Source organism: Tachyglossus aculeatus, chromosome X1 (genome assembly GCF_015852505.1).
Source record: "Tachyglossus aculeatus isolate mTacAcu1 chromosome X1, mTacAcu1.pri, whole genome shotgun sequence".
Lineage (NCBI taxonomy): Eukaryota > Metazoa > Chordata > Mammalia > Monotremata > Tachyglossidae > Tachyglossus > Tachyglossus aculeatus.
The window spans coordinates 110287328-110307914 of NC_052101.1; the positions used below are offsets into that span (position 1 = coordinate 110287328).

General features: G+C 46.1%; 1 protein-coding gene across 4 annotated transcripts; it reads right to left on the minus strand.

Annotated features, from left to right (window-relative positions):
- Positions 1-4218: 4218 nt before the first annotated feature.
- On the minus strand, positions 4219-9368 carry LOC119919724 (neurofilament medium polypeptide-like). 4 transcript variants are annotated; one of them, XM_038740370.1, is made up of 2 exons: positions 9248-9368; positions 4219-6741 (listed from the first exon to the last, which is right to left on the minus strand). In XM_038740370.1, exon 2 carries the CDS (start codon positions 6644-6646, stop codon positions 4976-4978), a length of 1671 nt encoding a protein of 556 aa, XP_038596298.1. In that variant the 5' UTR covers positions 6647-6741; positions 9248-9368; the 3' UTR covers positions 4219-4975. The 4 variants fall into 4 exon arrangements, with proteins under 4 accessions (XP_038596298.1, XP_038596299.1, XP_038596301.1 ...); XM_038740371.1 differs by having other exon boundaries at positions 9226-9299; XM_038740373.1 differs by lacking the exon at positions 9248-9368 and adding an exon at positions 8573-8591.
- Between the last annotated feature and the right edge of the window lie 11219 nt (positions 9369-20587).

The following is a 20587-nucleotide window of genomic DNA, read 5'->3' on the forward strand; positions in this document are numbered from 1 at the left end:
TTATGTCCATCAACTCTGTTATATGGTACTTTCCCAATCGTTCAGTGCACAGCTCTGCACAAAGTCAGCGCTCAATAAATACCATTGATCGATTGATACAATCCCACTCAGCACCGTTGTATTCAAACCGTAGGACAGCTTCTAATCAGTGGGATCTATTGAGCTCTTACTGTGTGCAGGCCACTGTACTGAGCGTTTGAGAGAATTCAAGAGAGTCAGTAGACAGGATCCTCCCGTAAAGCTATGCTTTGAAGAGCACAAGTAGATGCTACTGTGACGTCAATACCGGAGGAGGTAGATGATGGCTTTCAAGTCAAAGACAGTGCTTTCAGAGCTATGCCTCTGGAGTCCAGGATCAATAAATAAAGTATAGCATAATCAGGGTAGGAAAGAGGGGAGCAGGGAAGGACAATTATCATCAGCGGTATTTGTTGAGTGATAATTGTGTGGAGAACTGTAGTAAATGCTTGAGAGAGTACAATAAATTGGTAGACACATACCCTGCCCAAAACAAGCTTTCAGTCTAGAGGCAATGAAAATGGAATCAGGATCTAGAGAAATTATATGGGTGTCTTTAAGGGTAAGGACAATTCAAAACAAAATGAGGCTGGAAGAAGGAGAGAAAATAAAATCAATCAATCAATGGTATTGAGTGCTTACTGTACGCAGAACACTGCAATAAGTGCTAGGGAGAGTGCAATACAAGAGTTGGTAGACACGTTCCCAATATGGTGGCTAGCCCTTTGGAATTGTCTTCTTCAGTGAGTTTTAAATTCCAGTTTTATTATTATTGTTGTTGTTAATAATAATAAACTGGAATTTAATGATAACAATAATTGCGGTATTTGTTAAGTGCTATGTGCCAGGCACTGTACTAAGCACTGGGGTAGATACAGGTTAATCGGGTTGGACACAGCCCTAGTCCCATGTGGGGCTCACAGTCTTAACCCCCATTATTGATGAGGAGACTGAGGCACAGAGCTGTGAAGTGACTTGCCCAAGGTCACACAGCAGACAAGTGGCAGAGCCAGGTTTAGAAGCCAGGTCCTTATGACTCTCAGACCTGTGCTCTATCCACTATGCATGCTGCTTCACTTTTTCATGCATAAGTGATGACTGGTTGTGTGGTTTCCCTGGTAAAACTGTTCATGGCCTTATGACATGAGATTGAGACAGTTGGTATACATATCACTTAGTGAAGGCTGTCTGGGGATGACTAATGTAAAGTTATTTGGGGCACTGATGTTTCTATACTTTCATTTCATTCATTAAGAAAGTAGGGCAAGGAAGCTGAATAAAGTTTTAGGTTTCATGTTCCCTTCAGAAGAAAATGAATTCGAGCTTAAAATGGTTGACTATGAAAGGTTGATACAAAAAAAGATGCTAATAAGGGTACAAAAAACAGGGAAAGTGAAAGCTAACAGGGCTTGGCCTAGCAGAAAGAACACAGGCTTGGGAGTCAGAGGACCTGGGTTCTAATCCCAGCTCTGCCATTTGTCTGCTGTGTGACCTTGGGCAAGTCACTTAATTGCTCTGTGCCTCAGTTACCTCATCTGTAATTAAGATGGTGAGCATCATGTGGGACATAGACTGTGTCCAACCTGATTAGTTTATATCTACCCCAGCACTCAGTACAGTGCCTGGCACATAGCACTTAATACCATTTTTTTTTTTAAAAAGGAATAAATCCTGAGAAAATAATTGAATTTAAAGGATATAAAGAAAAAGAAAAACCAGCTATTAAAGAATTTGAAGCTCCTGGGAAGAAATAGTGAAGTGTGATTTGCCCACCATGAACAACTGCTGGCCCAAGTATTATGAGGTTTGAGCAGGTTGGGAAGCAAAGGAACCAAGGGTGAGTGAAAATGGAGGAGTCCAATATATCGGACTGTTGAATGCTCCTGGGAAAAAAAACCTTCTTGAAATACCTGACGGAGGACATGAATTTCAGAAGTCGTTTCATTCAATCGTATTTACTGAGCGCTTACTGTGTGCAAAGCGCTTGGAACGTACAATTCAGCAATAGAGACGATCCCTGCCCATAACGGGCTTAGGTTCTTGGTTATATAGGGTGAGTGAAAGGTGATCAGCATGTTTGGAATTAAAGCATCATGTAGAGTTGTCCTTTAGTTCAAAGGTGACACTGCCAATGGTGGTATTGCATCCACGAGTGGGTGTCTGAAAGATGATCCTCTGCACACTGCACCCAGGAAAATATAGCAGTACACCCTTTCTGGGCCCTTGGCATGCGACTAAGCAGTGCTCAGGCACCAATGGTTAAGAGGGGAAAAGTATGTCCTATCTCCTACCTCCAGCAAGGCGTATCAATCAGTGGTATTTACTGAGCGCTTACTATGTGCAGAGCACTGTACTAAGCCCTTGGGAGAGTACAGTAATGGTTGAGACATTTTTGCAGTAATGGTGATGGTTTGCAGCACCATCCATACTCTCTCGTTCTGACCCCAAGAGGCATGCGTTGCAAGACATTCGAGAGAAAGGAACCCACCCCCCAAAACCAAGGTAACCCCTACAAAGAAGAGAGTGGTCACTAGTGAATGTTTAGGAAATAAGATCGACCTGCTATAGAGTTGTCTGGGTCAAAAATGCCACTGTTGGCATCGAGCTATCCTGAGCTTGTGTCACACAGAGTCATTGGCATATCTGCACACTGTGCCCATAAAAGTACAGTAGGGCACTTCTCCGGTCCCCTGTTATTTGGGTGAGCAATGCTCAGACACCAATGGTTAGGAGACAGAAGGCATGTCCTATTACCAACAGGACATAAGCTTGAGTTGTTTTTGGCAATAGTGAAGGTTTGCACTGAGCAATCCACTCTCTTGCCGGGTCCCCCAAAGGCCAGCAATAAGCACCGTAAAGAACGGGTGCAGTCTGGCGTCACGGAACGGAACCTAGCAGAGACCTTGACAGTTGCAGGCACCTCTGTGCCCTCACCCATTTCGGAAGTTATCTTTGAGCAAGAGCTCCCAGTGAGTTAGGCCAGGGGAGTATTTTTTCTTCCTTGCAAAAGCAAGAAATGATCAGCACAAAAATCCAACAGCAACCAAAAGAATAGTTGCCCTCTGCTCAGCTAGAAAGACCAAAGGCTGAAAAAGGCAACATGCGCAGGCAAGGGCCACTGTTTCCGAGGGGAGTGGAGCAGCAGCAGATAGTCATTTCTGCCTCTGGACCAGTGAGGAAAGACCTCTCCAAAACAAGATGCAGCCAGCACCCGTTTGTGAGTCATTCCGCATCAGGCTGTACAACCACACCCAGTGCAGTGAAATCAATTCCTCCTCCAGCCAGCCGTGAGACACCATCCTTTCGGGATGATGACTTCTCAGGCCCCTCCCCACCAGAAGGGGTACGATATGAAAGTGGCACTTGTAAAGAGTGGAGTGGGATAGAAAAAAATTAAGACCCTAAAATAGATAAAAAACCTAGACTCTTCCCCACACCAGCAAGGAAGCCAGAAGCTGGGGAACCCCCACTTATCCAGAAGTCCTCCTTTCTGGATCAGTCCGGTGGAAGGACACAAAGAGATATGGTTTAACCTCCTTATGGCCCTCTTGTTGCCTGGATCCAGTTGGTATACTGTTGAGTGAGATTCACGATTGATGTACAAATTATTGACCAGTAATGGAAAAAAAATCAAAACATGTGGACCCCACGCACAATTCAATGTGCATGAAACTTCATATGGATAAATTTCTCCATTTAGCCAGGAGACATGGGGCAGGGGAAAGATGCTTTCCCAGAAGCCCTCTTTTCCTGGGCTAAGCTAGTGGACAGAAATTGAAGTTGAAGAAACAACCACAGAGAGATGGCTTCCTCTGCTTGCTGCTCTCTTGACACCTGGTCTTGGGTCTCAACGAGATCAAGTTCATGATATCAAGATGATCGACACAGGTAAAAGAACTGGCAGACTGATTATGGAATTGCAGCCAAAAAGGAGAAGAAATGCACCACTGAAGGAAATAAAAAGGGGACCACAGAAAATCTAAAATGGCTATTTTCTTTCCTTATTACTAGTAATGGTTGAGAAGGAAGTATTTATGTTAGCTCCTGAAATGCGTCAAAATCAGATAGAAAATGGTCAAAAGACCAATAATGTGAGACAGAATATACACTTTTGTCAATGTAATTTTTTTAAAAAGTTTCTCTAAAAATGTTATCAATAAAAACTTGTGAAAACTAAAGAGAAAATACGGTGAGGCTTCAGAACTTGCCAGCAGACAAAGTTTATTACTTGCAGTAGGGAGGAAATGCAAACTGAAGTGATTTAGTCAAGTGTTCACAGCATCAGATCTTGCCAACACTATTCGGCAGGGAACTATTCTGTAAGATAAAGAATACCGATCACCTGGAAAAGCTTAGTACAGACATCTCACTATCTGGACGGGAAAACGACAAAAGGCCCCCAAGGCACTGACTACAATAACAATAACCTGCCATGTATATAGTACCAGTTACCTAATAAATCCACATAATTTCACGTGATACCTCACTTGGCCTTGGAGTGTCACCATGCGATAAGCAAGGGGGCGTACATTTGTTATGTAATCTTTAAGGCTGGGATGTGGAGGCACAAAGAAAGTTAAACGAATTGCCCTAATTCGAACAGCAGGTAGGTCAGCGGTAACCAGAAAAGTATCCCTATCTCCTGATTTCCAGTTCAGTGTTCACTTTCCAGTCACTAAAGCTGACCTATGAGTTAGTGCCTCAGAAGCAATCACTCTACTACTAAAACGGTCATAAAATAATTAGCACAATTCCATCTAACACCTAATTCCAATCTAACACCTATGATACACATTTTGTGTGTCATGTTAAGATTATTCTTAACCTTTTTTTTCTTAAATGGAGGACAGAAAGGGCGACATTCAGCAAAGTGTGGAGGTTCTTAATCTATTACCATTTTTCTCTTTCAAATGCTTTAGTGATGTTCCACGTTGATGCTGCCACTTTCTGGTTTTAGCTAAGGTTTTCCTCCTGACGTTAACCCAGCTGCTCTGACCGAGCCCCCTTCTCCATCCCCACGCCCAGTGGGTGCTGACAGCTGCTGTAGTTGAGCCACTTCCCCAGATGGCTTTCCAGCTGCTTTCACAGAATCAGCTTCATCATCTTCTTCCTCACTGTCATTCGGCGGAGACATCTTTTGCTGTAGTTGAGCTACATCCCCGGATGGCTTCCCAGCTGCTGCGACATATCCTTCCTCCTCTTCGTCAGAGGCATCGGGTCGCAACATCTTTTTCTGAGGTCGAGCGACGCCCCCTGATGGCTTTCCAGCTGCTTTAACGTATCCTTCCTCCCCTCTATCGAGTCCATCCGGCCGTAGCATTTTCTGTTGTAGTCGAGAAACTTCCCCAGACGGTTTCCCAGCTGCTTTAATGTAGCCCTCTTGATCCTCCTCATACATGCCCGTGGCCAACATCTTCTGCTGCAAGTGGGCTATTTCACCTGAAGGTTTACCAGCGGCTTTGACACCCTCCTCTCTCTCAGGCTTGTCCATTTTGTGCGGCTGCCGAACTTCTGAGGATTTCCCGGCTACTTCGGTCGAAGGCTCACCATAGTCTTGCCAGAATGGTGCCTGTGACATCCTCTGCTGTCGCTGAGCTTCTCCTTCTGAGGACTTCCCAGCTGCTTTGGTCGAAGTCTCATCGTAGTCTTGCCAAAAGGGTGCCCGGGACATCCTCTGCTGCCGCTGAGCTTCTCCTTCTGATGACTTCCCAGCTGCTTTGGTTGAAGTCTCCTCATACTCTTGCCAAAATGGTGCATGTGACATTCTCTGTTGTCGCTGAGCCTCCCCTTCTGATGACTTCTCAGCTGCTTTGGTCGAAGTCTCACCATAGTCTTGCCAAAAGGGTGCCTGGGACATCCTCTGCTGCCGCTGAGCTTCTCCTTCCGATGACATCCCAGTTGCTTTGGTTGAAGTCTCCTCATACTCTTGCCAAAATGGGGCCTGTGACATCCTCTGCTGGTGCCGAGCTTCTACTAATGGTTTTACAGCTGTTTTGACAAGGGTCTCACCCTTATGCTCATCTGACGCCAACATTTGATGATACTCCTGAAGCTCTCTTCCAGATGGCATTCCGGCTGCTTTAACTGACCCCTCCGCTTCTTTATGTTCATATGGGGCACACATTTTTTGATGCTCCCGAGGTTCTCTTCCGGATGGCATTCCGGCTGCTTTAACCGACCCCTCCTCTTCTCTGCGATTATGTGGCGCCAACATTTTTTGATGCTCTCGAGGCTCCCTTCCAGATGGCATTCCAGCTGCTTTAACCGACCCCTCCTGTTCTTTGCGTTCATGGGGCGCCAACATTTTTTGATGCTCCCGAGGCTCTCTTCCAGATGGCATTCCAGCTGCTTTAACTGACCCTTCCTCCTCTTCACGTGGTGCCAACATCTCCTGATGCGCTAGAGGGTCTCGTCCGGATGGCATTCCAGTTGCTTTGATAGCGTCTTCGTTCTCCTCTTCCTCTTCATCTAGGGTCAGAGTCGTTTCTTGTTGAGTTTCTTCTGATGGCTTTCCGGCTTCTTTGGTGTTTCCCTCCCCCTCCTTCTTGTCTGGTGCTAATATCTTTTGGTGCTCCTGAGGCTCTCTTCCCGCTGGCATTCCAGTGGCTTCCAATCCCTCTGACTCCATTGACACTTTCTTTTCCTGGGGTAACGAGCCAGGAAGCTGGGAAGAGTGACTGCTTTGAGAAAAGTCAGACCTAGAAATCCATCTCTAGATCAAACCTGTGGATACCAAAAATAATGAGTTCAGCAAAGAGCCTATTACACCTCACCACTGCCCCCCTAACTTCTCTAAAGAGGGACCATTTGCAGCACTTTGCACAATGGTTCACATCAGCTTATCAATTGTCCTGGACAAGCCCTGGTAAAGGCTAGCCCGGTTTAAGCACTCCTCCTTGGTGACGTGACACAGCAGGCATGACCATTTTTTTAGAATGGTATTTGTTTAGTGTTTACCATGTGCCAGGCACTGTACTAAGTGTGGGGTAAATACAAGCTAATCAGGGTGTGCACAGTCCCCTTCCGTGTGATGTTCACAGTCTTAATCCCCATTTTACGGATGAGGTAACTGAGGCCCAGAGAAGTGAAGCGACTTGCCCAAGGTCACACAGCAGACAAGTGGTGGAGCCAGGATTAGAACCCAGGCTTCTGACTCCCAGGCCTGGGGTCTTTAAACTTAGGCCTTGAGGCTTCTCTTTTGACCATTTATCACACAGAACCCAGCTTTCTCATCCCTGTAGCCTCTACTTCAGTCGCTGAAGCTTTTTCTGCCAGGTTGCCGCCATGCACCTGCTCCCCGATCACAGCTCTCGCCCTCCCTACCCAACCAGAGCCAGGTGAGGGCTTCCTCGGACCCGAGGGCCTCCCGATGATCAGAGCCCTGATCCTTTCGATTCCCTACTCGCGCTTTTCAGTTTTCTCTACGTGTTAGGCTCCTTTCCCATCCCACCGTCCAGAACTTGAACCTTTCCAAAATGCGTTCCCTCTCAAGAAGTCGCTTTCCCACCTGAGTCAGCCGCTTCCTAAGACATGTCTCATCTCGCCGCTCGATTCTCTTCCTGCCCCACTTCCCCCCGATATAAACCCGAATTCCATCCCTGCCTCGATGCCCCGCCCTGGTGCCATCCCCTGTTGGGTAGGGACTGTCTCTATATGTTGCCAATTTGTACTTCCCAAGCGCTTAGTACAGTGCTCTGCACATAGTAAGCGCTCAATAAATACGATTGATGATGATGATGATGATGATGATGATCCCCCTTTTCGCTTCTCCTGCCTCCCGATTTCCCTCCCTGGGCCTTAGAGAAGCAGCGTGGCTCAGCGGAAAGAGCCCGGGCTTGGGAGGCAGAGGTCCTGGGTTCGAATCCCGACTCCGCCACATGTCTGCTGTGTGATCTTGGGCAAGTCACTTCACTGGACCTCAGTTACCTCACCTGTAAAATGGGGATGAAGACTGTGAGCCCCAGGTGGACCAACCTGATCACCCTGACATCCTCCCCAGCGCTTAGAACAGTGCTTTGCACATGGTAAGCGCTTAACAAATCATCATCATCATCAATCGTATTTATTGAGCGCTTACTATGTGCAGAGCACTGTACTAAGCGCTTGGGAATTACAAATTGGCAACACATAGAGACAGTCCCTACCCACCAGTGGGCTCACAGTCTAAAAGGGGGAGACAGAGAACAAAACCAAACATACTAACAAAATCAAATAAATAGGATAGGTACAAATAAATTAAATAAATAAATAGAGTAAAAAAAATATGTACAAATGCCAATTATTATTGTCCCCCCTCCTCATTTTCTCGCTCGCGGTTCTCACCTGACGCCTCTGGCCCGCCGCCCCCGCCCTTCTCCTCAGCGACCGGGAGGCCGGCCCTCCCTGCCGGCTCCCTCTCGCGTCGCTTCTCCTCCTCCTCCTCCTCCCTTGAGGGGAATCTATACTGCGGCGCTCCTTTCTGCCCACCTGTGATGGCCCCCCTCCTTTCCCTGTCACCGCGCTGCCACCGACCGTCCGCCCGCCCGTCAGCCCCGCGCCATCACCACCGCCTCACCTAGGCGAGCCGGGAGCGCCCGCCGCCTCAACGGCCGCTTCGAGGCCGCGCACGCGCTCTGAGCTCCCTCACCCCGCCCTCCCTTCCTCCCCCTCCCCGCCCGCCATTTTTCCGCCCTTGCGGCCTGCCTTGTTGCCTCCGCAGTCCCTTGGGGCGTCTTCCCTCTGCTGAGAGGGGCCCGTTGGCCAGGGAGGCGGTTGCCAAGGCAACGCGGGGGCGAGGCGCCGTTTCGCCAGCTCGGGAGCGTTCCCCTCAGCGGCCCTTCAATCAATCAATCAATCGTATTTATTGAGCGCTTACTATGTGCAGAGCACTGTACTAAGCGCTTGGGAAGTACAAATTGGCAACACATAGAGACAGTCCCTACCCAACAGTGGGCTCACAGTCTAAAAGGGGGAGACAGAGAACAGAACCAAACATACCAACAAAATAAAATAAATAGGATAGAAATGTACAAGCAAAATAAATAAATAAATAAATAGAGTAATAACTATGTACAACCATATATACATATATACAGGTGCTGTGGGGAAGGGAAGGAGGTAAGATGGGGGGATGGAGAGGGGGACGAGGGGGGAGAGGCCCTTCGCGTCCCCGCTTTGCTTCAAGGGGCAACGAAAGGGGGCAGGGAATGTTGATGGCTACTTGCTCACCTCCCCGCACGGCCGCACTCACCCACTCCTCCTCAAGCCGATAGGGAGGCTGAGGGCGTAGTGACGATGGCGCCGTGGTTCTCCTACCGCATAGTTCGGCCGTCCCCCATGATGCCGTGTCACTCCCCCTGCTTCCCTGACAGAAGGGGCCTGTGTGAGGCGCGATGTGAAAGGAAAGGCACTTGCCAAATTGCAGGGAAAACCTCCCTGCCGGCACCCCGAATTCTCCCCCCAATTAATTGGAAAATGGAACTTTCTCTAGGATCTGAGTTTGCCAGGCGTGGGCTAAATTACGCAGAGGGAACTCTTTTTAGTCTCCTGGTGTGGTGCCCGTGGGTGTTGTGAGAGACTGCAAATATGGAAGCGCTCGGAGTTTCCAGTTTTCCTCCAGAGAGTCATTTTTAAAAACAAATCCCAGTTGCCCCAAACCGGTCAAGGTTAGAGAAACGTAGATAGGGCATGGTCCTGGGAGTCTGAAGGACCTGGGTTCTAATCTGCCACTTGTCTGTGTGACCTCGGGCAAGTCACTTCTCTGGGCCTCAGGTACCTCATCTGTAAAATGGGGATTACGACTGGGAGCTTGGGCAAGTCACTTCTCTGGGCCTCAGGTACCTCATCTGTAAAATGGGGATTACGACTGGGAGCTTGGGCAAGTCACTTCTCTGGGCCTCAGGTACCTCACCTGTAAAACGGGGATTACGACCGGGGAGCCCCATTTGGGCCGGGGACTGTGTCCAACCTGATTAGCTTGTATCATCAATCGTATTTATTGAGCGCCTACTATGTGCAGAGCACTGTACTAAGCGCTTAGCACTGTACTAAGCTTGTATCAAGAACAGCGCCTAGCACATAGGAAGAGCTTAACAAATACCATTAAAAAGAAAGGTTTGACTCAGCAGCAAACTGGCCTAGGAATTGCTGAGACTAGGAACCCTTGACAGCTGTCAGGCAACCAAAGTCAACTGAAATGCTAAGTCAGTCTGCTGCTGGGTCATATAGTTAAATTAGACTGGCTTTGGGCAATTGGAATTTTTTTTTTAAGCAGAGTCTTCCGGAAGATGACATTTTGGAGGAGCAGTGGAAAACAGTACCAGGCACCGTAAATATAACAGCAGGCATAAGATAATGAAATGATAATATAATAATAACAAGCAGCGTAGCTTGGTGGAAAGAGCGCCGGCTTGGGAGTCAGAGGTCATGGGTTCAAAACCCGACTTTGCCAATTGTCAGCTGTGTGACTTTGGGCAAGTCACTTAGCTTCTCTGTGCCTCAGTTACCTCATCTGTAAAATGGGGATTAAGACTGTGAGCCCCACATTGGACAACCTGATTACTTTGTATCTACCCCAGCGCTTAGAACAGTGCTTGGCAGATAATAAGCACTTAACAAATGTCGTTATTATTATTATTATTGTTGTTGTTATTTTACTGACAGACAGGTTCACAGTGTGGAAAGGACTGTGAGCCACCCCACATCTTTTCAGTCAGACCTGTACATCAATCAGTGGTATTTATTGAGCATCTACTGAGAGCATAACACTGGACTAAGCGCTTTGGAGAGTACAGTGCAACAATAAACATCATCATCACCATCATCAATCGTATTTATTGAGCGCTTACTATGTGCAGAGCACTGTACTAAGCGCTTGGGAAGTACAAATTGGCAGCATATAGAGACAGTCCCTACCCAACAGTGGGCTCACAGCCTAAAAGGGGGAGACAGAGAACGAAACCAAACATACTAACAAAATAAAATAAATAGAATAGATATGTACAAATAAAATAAATAAATAAATAAATAGAGTAATAAATATGTACAAACATATATACATATATACAACAGACACATTCCCTGCCCACAACGAACTTACAGTCTAGAAGGGGGGAGACAGACATGAATGCAAATAAATAAAATTACAGATATGTACATAAATGAGCTTTCAATCTAATGGGAAAGACAGAAAAAAGTAATTTACACCTAGAGCAGGAAAAACGAGGATATAACTTGTAATGGTACAAACATGTCAGGACGAAACAGCCGAAAAAAATTTGAATATACCTCCGTACCTAAGTATTGAGGATAGGAGTAAAATCCACAATGGTATTTGTTAAGTGCCTACTGGGTGAATTAATCAGAAACAGGGTACATGTTCACTGGATAGACAGAATTACTTACAAATAGTGGGTGCAGGTGGAATATAACAGGAAGTAACTGTTGCAGGATGAAATGGCTGAATAAATTTAATATACAAATAAAAATATGCATATGTTCTTAAGTGCTGAGAAAAATGCTAAGAGTGGCTGGAGGCTTGATGCAACGAGGGTATTATGAATTAATTGTGGAAGGCTTCTTGGAGGAGGTGAGCTTTTAGGAAGGCTTTGAATATGGGGAGAGCCGGGTGGTCTTGCAGATTTGGGTGGGGAGGGAGTTCCAGACTGACATAGGTAAGGGGTTGGAGATAGGAGAGCCAAGAGGGAAATCCAATTAGAAGGTGAGCGTGAGAGGAGTGAAAGAGTGATCTGGAGAATAGCGGGTGAAAAGTGCCTATATGTAAGATGTGGACAGCCTTAAAACAAATTGGGAGGAGTTTTGTGTGATATGGAGGGAGATAAGTTGCCAGTCAGAAGCTTATAGGATTGGAGAGATGTGTGCTGTGACTTTTCAAGAAGATGATCTGTGCAGCAGTGTATAGTGTAGACAGCGGGGAAAAGTCTGAGGAGAGCGTTCAGAAAGGGAAATTGGGAGACAGAAGAAGCAAAAAAGTGGAGACTGATAGAGTAATCTATCTGTGATTTGGCAAGAACTCGGATCAGGATGGTAGCTGTTTGAATGGATAGAAAAGGGCGGATACAGGGAATGTTGTGGAGGGATAACCAGCAGAATTTAGCAGTTTATTGGATGGGAGAGTAGAAAGACAGAGATAAATTGAAGTCACCAAGGTTGCAGGCCTCTGGACAGGAATCGTCAATCAATCAATCAATCGTATTTATTGAGCGCTTACTGTGTGCAGAGCACTGTACTAAGCGCTTGGGAAGTACAAGTTGGCAACATATAGAGACAGTCCCTACCCAACAGTGGGCTCACAGTCTAAAAGGAGGAGACAGAGAACAAAACCAAACATACTAACAAAATAAAATAAATAGAATAGATGTCTTCAAAAACTCTTGTACTCGCTCCTAAGCACTTAGTATATTGCTTTGTGTGCACTAGCTGCTCAAAAGATCCTATCGATTGGTTAAGAAAGATGGTTGTGTTATTAATACAGATGGGAAAGTTAAGAGGGAGGAGTGGTTTTTTTATGGTACTTGTTTTAAATGCTTGCTATGTGCCCAACACTGTACTAAGCGCTGGGATAATACAAGATAATCAGATTGGACACTGTCCCTATCCCACATGGGGCTCACAGTCTAAATAGGAGGATGTAGGATTTAAACCCCATTTTACAGATGAGGTAAAAGGCACAGAGAAGTTAAGTGACTTGCCTAAGGTCACACAGCAGGCAAGTGGTGGAGTGGGGATTAGAACCCAGCTCCTCTGTGTCCCAGGCCTGTGCTCTTTCCACTAGGCCACGCTGTTCAATAGGGAAGGTGAGAAGTTCACTTTTAGATATGTTAGAAGCAGTGTGGCTTAGTGGAAAGAGCACGAACTTGGGAGTCAGAGGTCGTGGGTTCTAATCCCAGCTCCACCACTTGTCAGCTGTGTGACTTTGGGCAAGTCACTTAGCTTCTCTGTGCCTCAGTTACCTCATCTGTAAAATGGGGATTAAGACTGTGAGCCCTACGTGGGATAACCTGCTTACTTTATATCTACCCCAGTGTTCAGAACAGTGCTTAGCACATAATAAGCACTTAATAAATACCATAATTATTATTATTATTATTATTATTGTGTTTGAAGTGCCGGTGGGCCAGCCAAGTGGAGATGTCTTGGAAGCAAGAAGAAATATGGGATTGTTCATTAGGTGAAGTGGTCAGAGTTGGAGAGGTGGAGCTGAAGTCATATGAATACATAAACTTCCCAAGAGCGTGGGGGTTGAGTGAAAAGAATAGGGAATTCAGAATAGAGCCTCGCAGGTGACCAGGGGTAGAAGTAAGTTGGGAAGCTCACTGTGGTCAGGGAACGTGTCTGTCTGAATGCAATCAGGTTGGACACAGTCTGTGTCCCATATGGGTCTCACAGCCTTAATCCCCATTTGACAGATCAGGGAACTGAGGCACAGAGAAGTTGACTTGCCCGAGGTCACACAGCAGACAAATGGCAGAGCCAGTATTAGAACCCCGGTTCTTTTGATTCCCAGGCCCGTGCTCTATCCATTACACCATGCTGCTTCTCTCGTATCTTATAACTTGTATCTACCCCAGTGCTTAGTACAGTGCCTGGCATGTAGTAAGCACTTAACAAATGCCATAAAAAAAAATAAAGAGCTTGAAGGGTACTGGCAACAATTAAGCTTGATGATTTCTCTAGGATGAAAAGTTTTCATTCTTCCAGCCCTGGCCCCAGATCCTAAAAGGGCCAATTCAGGGGACTAAGTCTATCAATCAATTAATCAATCGTATTTATTGATTAATAAATACAGTACACAACAGTACTTATTGTGTGCAGAGCTCTGTACTAACCACTGGGGAGAGTACAATATAACAGAGTTGGTGGACACATTACCTGCCTACAATAAGCTTACAGTCTAGAGGGGGACACAGACATTAATTACTCAATCATGGGTGGCATTATGGGTATGCACATAAGTGTTGTGGAGTTGAGAGAGGGGTGAATAAAAGGTACAAATCCAAGTGTAAAGTGACGCAGAAGGGAGTGGGAGAAGAGGAAATAAGGGCTTAGTCAGGGAAGGCCTCTTGGAGGAGATGTGTCTTCAGTGAGGCTTTGAAGGTGGGGAGAGTGATCATCTGTCGGATACGGAGTGGTGGGAATTTCAGGACAGAGGCAGACATGGGGGAGAGGTCAGTGATGGGAGAGATGAGACTAAGGTACAGTGAGTAGGTTAGCATTAGGGGAGTGAAGTATGCAGGCTGGGCTGTAGTAGGAAAGCAGTGAGGTAAGGTAGGATGGGACAAGGTGATTGAGTGCTTTAAAGCACACAGTAAAGAGTTTCTGTTTGATGCGGAGGCGGATGGGCAACCAGTGGAGGTTCTTGAGGAGTGGGGAAACATTCAATCGTATTTAGTGAGTGCTTACTCTGTATAGAGCGCATGGACTGAATGTTTTTGTAGAAAGATGATCCGGGCAGCAGAGAGAAGTATGGACTGAAGTGGGGAGAGACAGGAGGCAGTGAGGTCAGCGGGGAGGCTGATGCAGTAATCGAGATGGGATAGGATAAGTGCTGGGATATTAAGAGACGCAGCGTGGCTCAGTGGAAAGAGCACGGGCTTTGGAGTCAGAGGTTTCAAATCCTGGCTCCGCCAACTGTCAGCTGTGTGACTTTGGGCAAGTCACTTAACTTCTCTGGGCCTCAATTACCTCATCTGTAAAATGGGGATTAAAACTGTGAGCCCCCTGTGGGACAACCTGATCACCTTGTAACCTCCCCAGCGTTTAGAACAGTGCTTTGCACATAGTAAGCGCTTAACAAATACCATTATTATTATTATTATTATTATTAATGTGGTAGCAGTTTGGATGGAGAGGAAAGGGCAGGTTTTAGTGATGTTTTGGAGGTTGAACTGACAGGATTTAGTGACAAATTGAATTATGTGGGTTGAATGAGCGAGATGAGACAAGGACAACGCCAGGGTTAAGGGCTTGTGAGACAGGGAGGATTGTGGAGTCTAAGACTCTGAGCCCTGATTATAAGGGACCGTCACTATATGTTGCCGATTTGTACTTCCCAAGCGCTTAGTACACAGTAAGCGCTCAATAAATACGATTGAATGAATGAATCACTTACGTACTACCTGTATGCCCTTCATTCCACTGAGAAACACATCACCTGCCCCTGTACCAGGTCTAGCCGGGGATTCTTCTTTCGGTAACCCAGCAGAGGAGGAACGTTTTCTTCCCGGCACAGAACAGTCCTCGGGACAACGTTGTGATCATTGCTGGCCTCGAGGACCTCGTCTGCGACCTAGCAAGCCCCGCTCCCAGATTCAGATTGGGTGGAGAAAAGGGTACGTCAAGCCATAATCAGGAAACGAAGGCCAGGAGCGCTTGTGATACCCGGCAGCTTCCACCAGAGGATGGTCTAGGATAGTCTCAGACCGTCTTGTTTTCCTGGGAAAGAAGGCCCAAGCCCCAGTCGAGAAAGCTGGCTCTCCATTCCACCAGACAGAGCTTTGAGGGACCCTGAGCTGCCGGTAAGAAGCAGGCTGCGGAGGGAAGGGAACAAAGGAGGTGCTAGGAAAAAGAAGATGTTGGGAGAGCTGATTTGGGGTGAGAGCAAGGAAAGAGAAGCCCGGGAATGAGGCCTAGGGGATGGCGATGATTTATAGCCGGTCCTAGGAAACGGCAAAGTTAGTGAGCGAGCTGGGTCCTAAGAGGAAAGAGATCATGTAAAAGATAAAGGCTATCTGGTGTGGTTGGACGGTTGGGGTGGAGAGAGGTGGAGAGGGTTGGTAGGAAGCTGTAGTCCAAGGAAAATACAGGTGAGGAGGATGTAGGCCATGTCAGGGATGGAGAGATCATAAGACGGTGTGGCCAAACCAGACAGACACATGTGAGCGCATACTAGGAGCAGCAGCGTGGCTCAGTGGAAAGAGTACGGGCTTTGGAGCCAGAGGTCATGGGTTCAAATCCCAACTCCGCCAATTGGCAGCTGTGCGACTTTGGGCAAGTCACTTACCTTCTCTGTGCCCCAGTTCCCTCATCTGTAAAATGGGGATTAAGACTGTGAGCCCCACGTGGGACAACCTGATCACCTTGTATTCCCCCAGCGCTTAGAACAGTGCTTTGCACCTAGTAAGCGCTTAACAAATACCATTATTATTATGAAAAAAGCTGCCTGGGTGGGAGGAAGGAGGGGCCTTTAAAGAGACATGGAAGAGTTGGAAATAGAGGTCCCCTTCCAGAAAGTGGCGTAGAGATAGTGGACAATTCTGAGATAATAGTGGCACCTGTTCCTAACATATTCCTAGATTTTCCAGTTTGGATGCATACACATCTATCCCTTCTCTGTCCCTGAAGCTGGAGAGCACTGGGGTAGCAGTGGGTGTTGCATGTGAGATGAGGAAAGATCCCTTCTTATGTTTAGGGTAAGCCGTCACTTAGGAGTAGCATCGATTAGAGATCGGGGAAGTTGTAACAAGAGAAAAATCCCAGGGAAGAGCCAAAATCAGGGAAGGTTGGGGGTTCACATGGAAAGGATGATGGATGCTAGCGGGAAGCTCTGGGAAAGCAATGGGAAAGTGGAGTAAGGCTGGGAAGCAGCATCCACAAAACTGTATATCACCTAAAGTTCTACCCTGCTGCCATTATTGTGGAGAAGATCACACTGTACTAGCAGAATTTATGTAGGTCTCACAGGAGACATAGGTTGGACCTAGAGATGAGGATCTCTGTAGAAATAGACTGGCTGGGAAAGGTAGGAGCTGGAATATTCAGGGAGAGAGTGTGGCATATGAGAGGGCTGCATAGCTAATAAAGGCTTCTTGTGTCAGAGAAGACAAAGGAGCATGAAACCACAAGGATGGTCTTTTTCCTTTGTTAGTGTTGTGGTGCAGAGGGCCTGTCTACCGTAAGGAGGATCTCTTTCTCTTTTTGTTGATCCTGTGATGGAGATGATGCTTGAAGTGAGGAGGCAGAGCGAGGGAGGAAAGAGAGAGAGAGAGAGAGAGAGGGAGAGAGAGAGAGACTGCTTGTAATGTATGAACCTCAGGGCCCGGTTTGGTTGTTTCTCATAGGCGCTTCAAAGCAACTGCACATTTCATATAGTTTGTAATGTTTTAAAACATTTTAGCCACACATTAAGCTGTTATAGAAGGCAATGCTCATTTTGTTGCTTCTCTGTGGGATTTGGGGATCTTCAGTTTAATTCTGGATCCCATCTTTTAACTCCATTTCTTTTTATGACTTTCGGTCAAGATGATTTTAATCTGTTCTATTTCTGGACAAGATCTCTTAGCTTGTCTTTGAGATACTGAATTTCAAATTTGTTTCCACCTATTTCTTTATTGGGTCATGTAGTTTTTTTGAAACTAAGTTAGGAGTTTTAGTGTTTGGGGATAATACCCAAACAAGGCAGATTCAGGGCAGTGTGGTCTAATGGAAAGAGCATGGTCCTGGGAGTCAGAAGATCTGGCTTCTAATCCTGTTTCTGTCACTTGCCTACTGTGTGCCCTTGGGCAAGTCACAACTTCTCTGGGCCTCAGTTTCCCCATCTGTAAAATGGGGATTCAATACCTCTTCTCTTACTTAGACTGTGAATGCCCTGTGGGACAGGGACTGTGTCTGATCTGATTATCTTGTTATCCACCCCAGTGCTTAGTACAGTGCTTGGCACATAGTAAGCTCTTAACAAATACCACGAATAATATTCTTATTTTAGGGCAGGGAAAAATTCGCTAGGGATAAATATAGCAGAAAAGCACCCCAGGGGATCAGAGAGGGTCACGAGCTAACTAAGAGTCATCAATGTGGTACTATTATTAAAAAAGCCAAAATGATCCTGAGGAATTGTGAAATAAAAGCGTGAAATGCAAGAAAAGAATTCTTCTGTTATACGATGCATCAAACAGACCCTTTTTAGAGTACTGTATCTGATCTTGGTCACATTTCAAAAAAGAAGGTCCAGAGAAGAGCAAGAAAAATGATTAAAGATATAGAAAAGAAGTCCTGTGAAAAGATATTAAAGGAATTAGGATTATGTAGCCTGGAGAAGATGTAACAAGAAAATCAATGACATAAAGGATGCCAATAGCTGTCCTCAAGAACAGGTAGAACCTGGGTAAAACATCCCATCTTAGAATGTCTATTTTGCTAGAGGGTGAGCTCTTTGTGGGACAGGGACCATGGCTGATTTTTTTAAATCTTGTATCTACCATAGTGCTTTAGCACGTATGTAAGCACTTGACTTGACCATACTTGATACCATACTTGACTTCACAGTTAGTCTGGCTAGGCCAATTAGATGTAGAACTAATTTTTACATTCTTATTAGGATCTGGGATGACACTGCTAATATTCAAAACAATATTTTTTATGGTATTTAAGTGCTTATTATGTGCCAGGAACTGTACTAAGCGCTGGGTTAGATGCAAGCTAATCAGGTTGTACAGGGTCCGTGTCCCCCTTAAGGCCCACAGTCTTAATCCCCATTTTACAGAATGAGAGAGAAGTGAAGTGACTTGACCAAGGTCACACAGAAGACAAGTGGCAGAGCTGGGATTAGAACCCAGGACATCTCTACTTGGATGTCCTCCCATCACCTCAAGTTTAACATGTCCAAAACAGAAATCCTTGTCTTCCCACACAAACCCTGTCCTTCCCCTGACTTTCCCATCACCGTAGATGGCACACCATCTTTTCTGTCTCACAAGCCTGTAACCTTGGCATTATCCTTAACTCCTCTCTCTCATTCAATGCACATATTCAATCCATCACTAAATCCCGTCAGTCCCACCTTCACAACATCGCTAAAATCCGCCCTTTCCTTTCCACCCAAACAGCTATCACATTAGTACAATCACTCATCCTATCCTGCCTGGATTACTGCATCAGCCTCCTTGCTGACCTCCCAGCCTATTGCCTTTCTCCAGTCCAGTCCATATTTCACTCTGCTGCCCAGATCATTTGTCTACAAAACCATTCAGGACATGTCTCCCCACTCCTCAGAAAACTCCAGTGTTGCCCATCTACCTCCACATCAAACCACACTAAGCCCCCCTTTTCCTCAGCTCCCCCTCCCCTCCGCACCGCCCCGACTCACTCCCTTTGATCTACCCACCTCTCCCCGCCCCACAGCACTTGTGTATAATAATGATGGTATTTGTTAAGCGCTTACTATGTGCAAAGCACTGTTCTAAGTGCTGGGGGATACAAGGTGATCAGGTTGTCCCATGTGGGGCTCACAGTCTTAATCCCCATTTTACAGATGAGGTAACTGAGGCACAGAGAAGTTAAGAGACTTGCCCAAAGTCACACAGCCAATAAGTGGCGGAGCTGGGATTAGAACCCATAACCTCTGACTCCCAAGCCCGTGCTCTTTCCACTGAGGCATGCTGCTTCTCTACTGTATTGTACTCTATTGTACTCTCCCAAGCGCTTAGTACAGTGGTCAGCACACAATAAATGCTCAATAAATACAATTGAATGAATAAATAAAAGATCCTTCTGACTCTCAGGCCTGTGCTCCATCCATTAGGCAACACTGCTTCCATGTTATTTGGTCTCAAATGCATATTTAGATAGAACAAAGCTCAGGAAAAATCCTCCAGCTGGTTTTTTCTCAACTTTGATTCCCAAAGTGGAGCTCTGTTACAGGGAGAATGGTGAAGGAGATGTCACTGGTATTACAACAGTTGAACTGACTTCTTCAAAAGCCACTGTCAATCAATCAATTAATCAATCGTATTTATTGAGCGCTTACTGTGTGTAGAGCACTGTACTAAGCGCTTGGGAAGTACAAGTTGGCAACACATAGAGACTGTCACGTCAGGCTAATTGAACAACATTTGACCAATTTATGGATGCCCTTACAAAGCCCTTATTCCCTTTTGTGGGTCCACTTCAGATTCACTTCTATGTGGTTAAATTGAGTTTTGGCATTACCCAAGTCTGTGATTTCATTTCTCTGGACTATGCCACTGCTCCAAAGTGACTTTTTCAGTATCGAATAAGGAGAAAAGGGTAGAGCATCACCCTTTCTGGTTCAACTCCTCTTGTTGAAACTCCAATCAGCACATTTTGCTTCTTCCACTGTCCTCCTCTGGATCATGACAATAGCAGCAGCATGCTGATAAGAATAATAGTAGTAAATGTGGTATTTGTTAAGTGGTTACTATGTGTCAAGAACTAGTATAGATACGAGATGATTAGGTCCCACACATGGAACTCACCGTCTAAGTAGGAGGGTGAACAGGTATTGAATTCCCATTTTGGAGATGGGGGAACTGAGTCATAGAGAAGTTAAGTGACTTGCCCACAGTCGCACAGCGGACAAGACGTGGTGGAGCTGGAATTAGAGTCCTGGTCCTCTGGCTCCCAAGCCCATGCTCTTTCCACTAGGCCACACTGGAGGAGAGTAGCAGCTGCAAGGAAGAGATGGCGTTGGTGGTGATGGTGGTGATAGTGGCATCGTTGAGCTCATCTCTCTGCTTTTCCATTGTCCAGGTCTCTGACATGATTAGAGCTAGTATGGGCTCAGGCTGTGGGCCAGGTAAACGGTTTCTCACAGATGATTTGGCTTTTAGTTCTT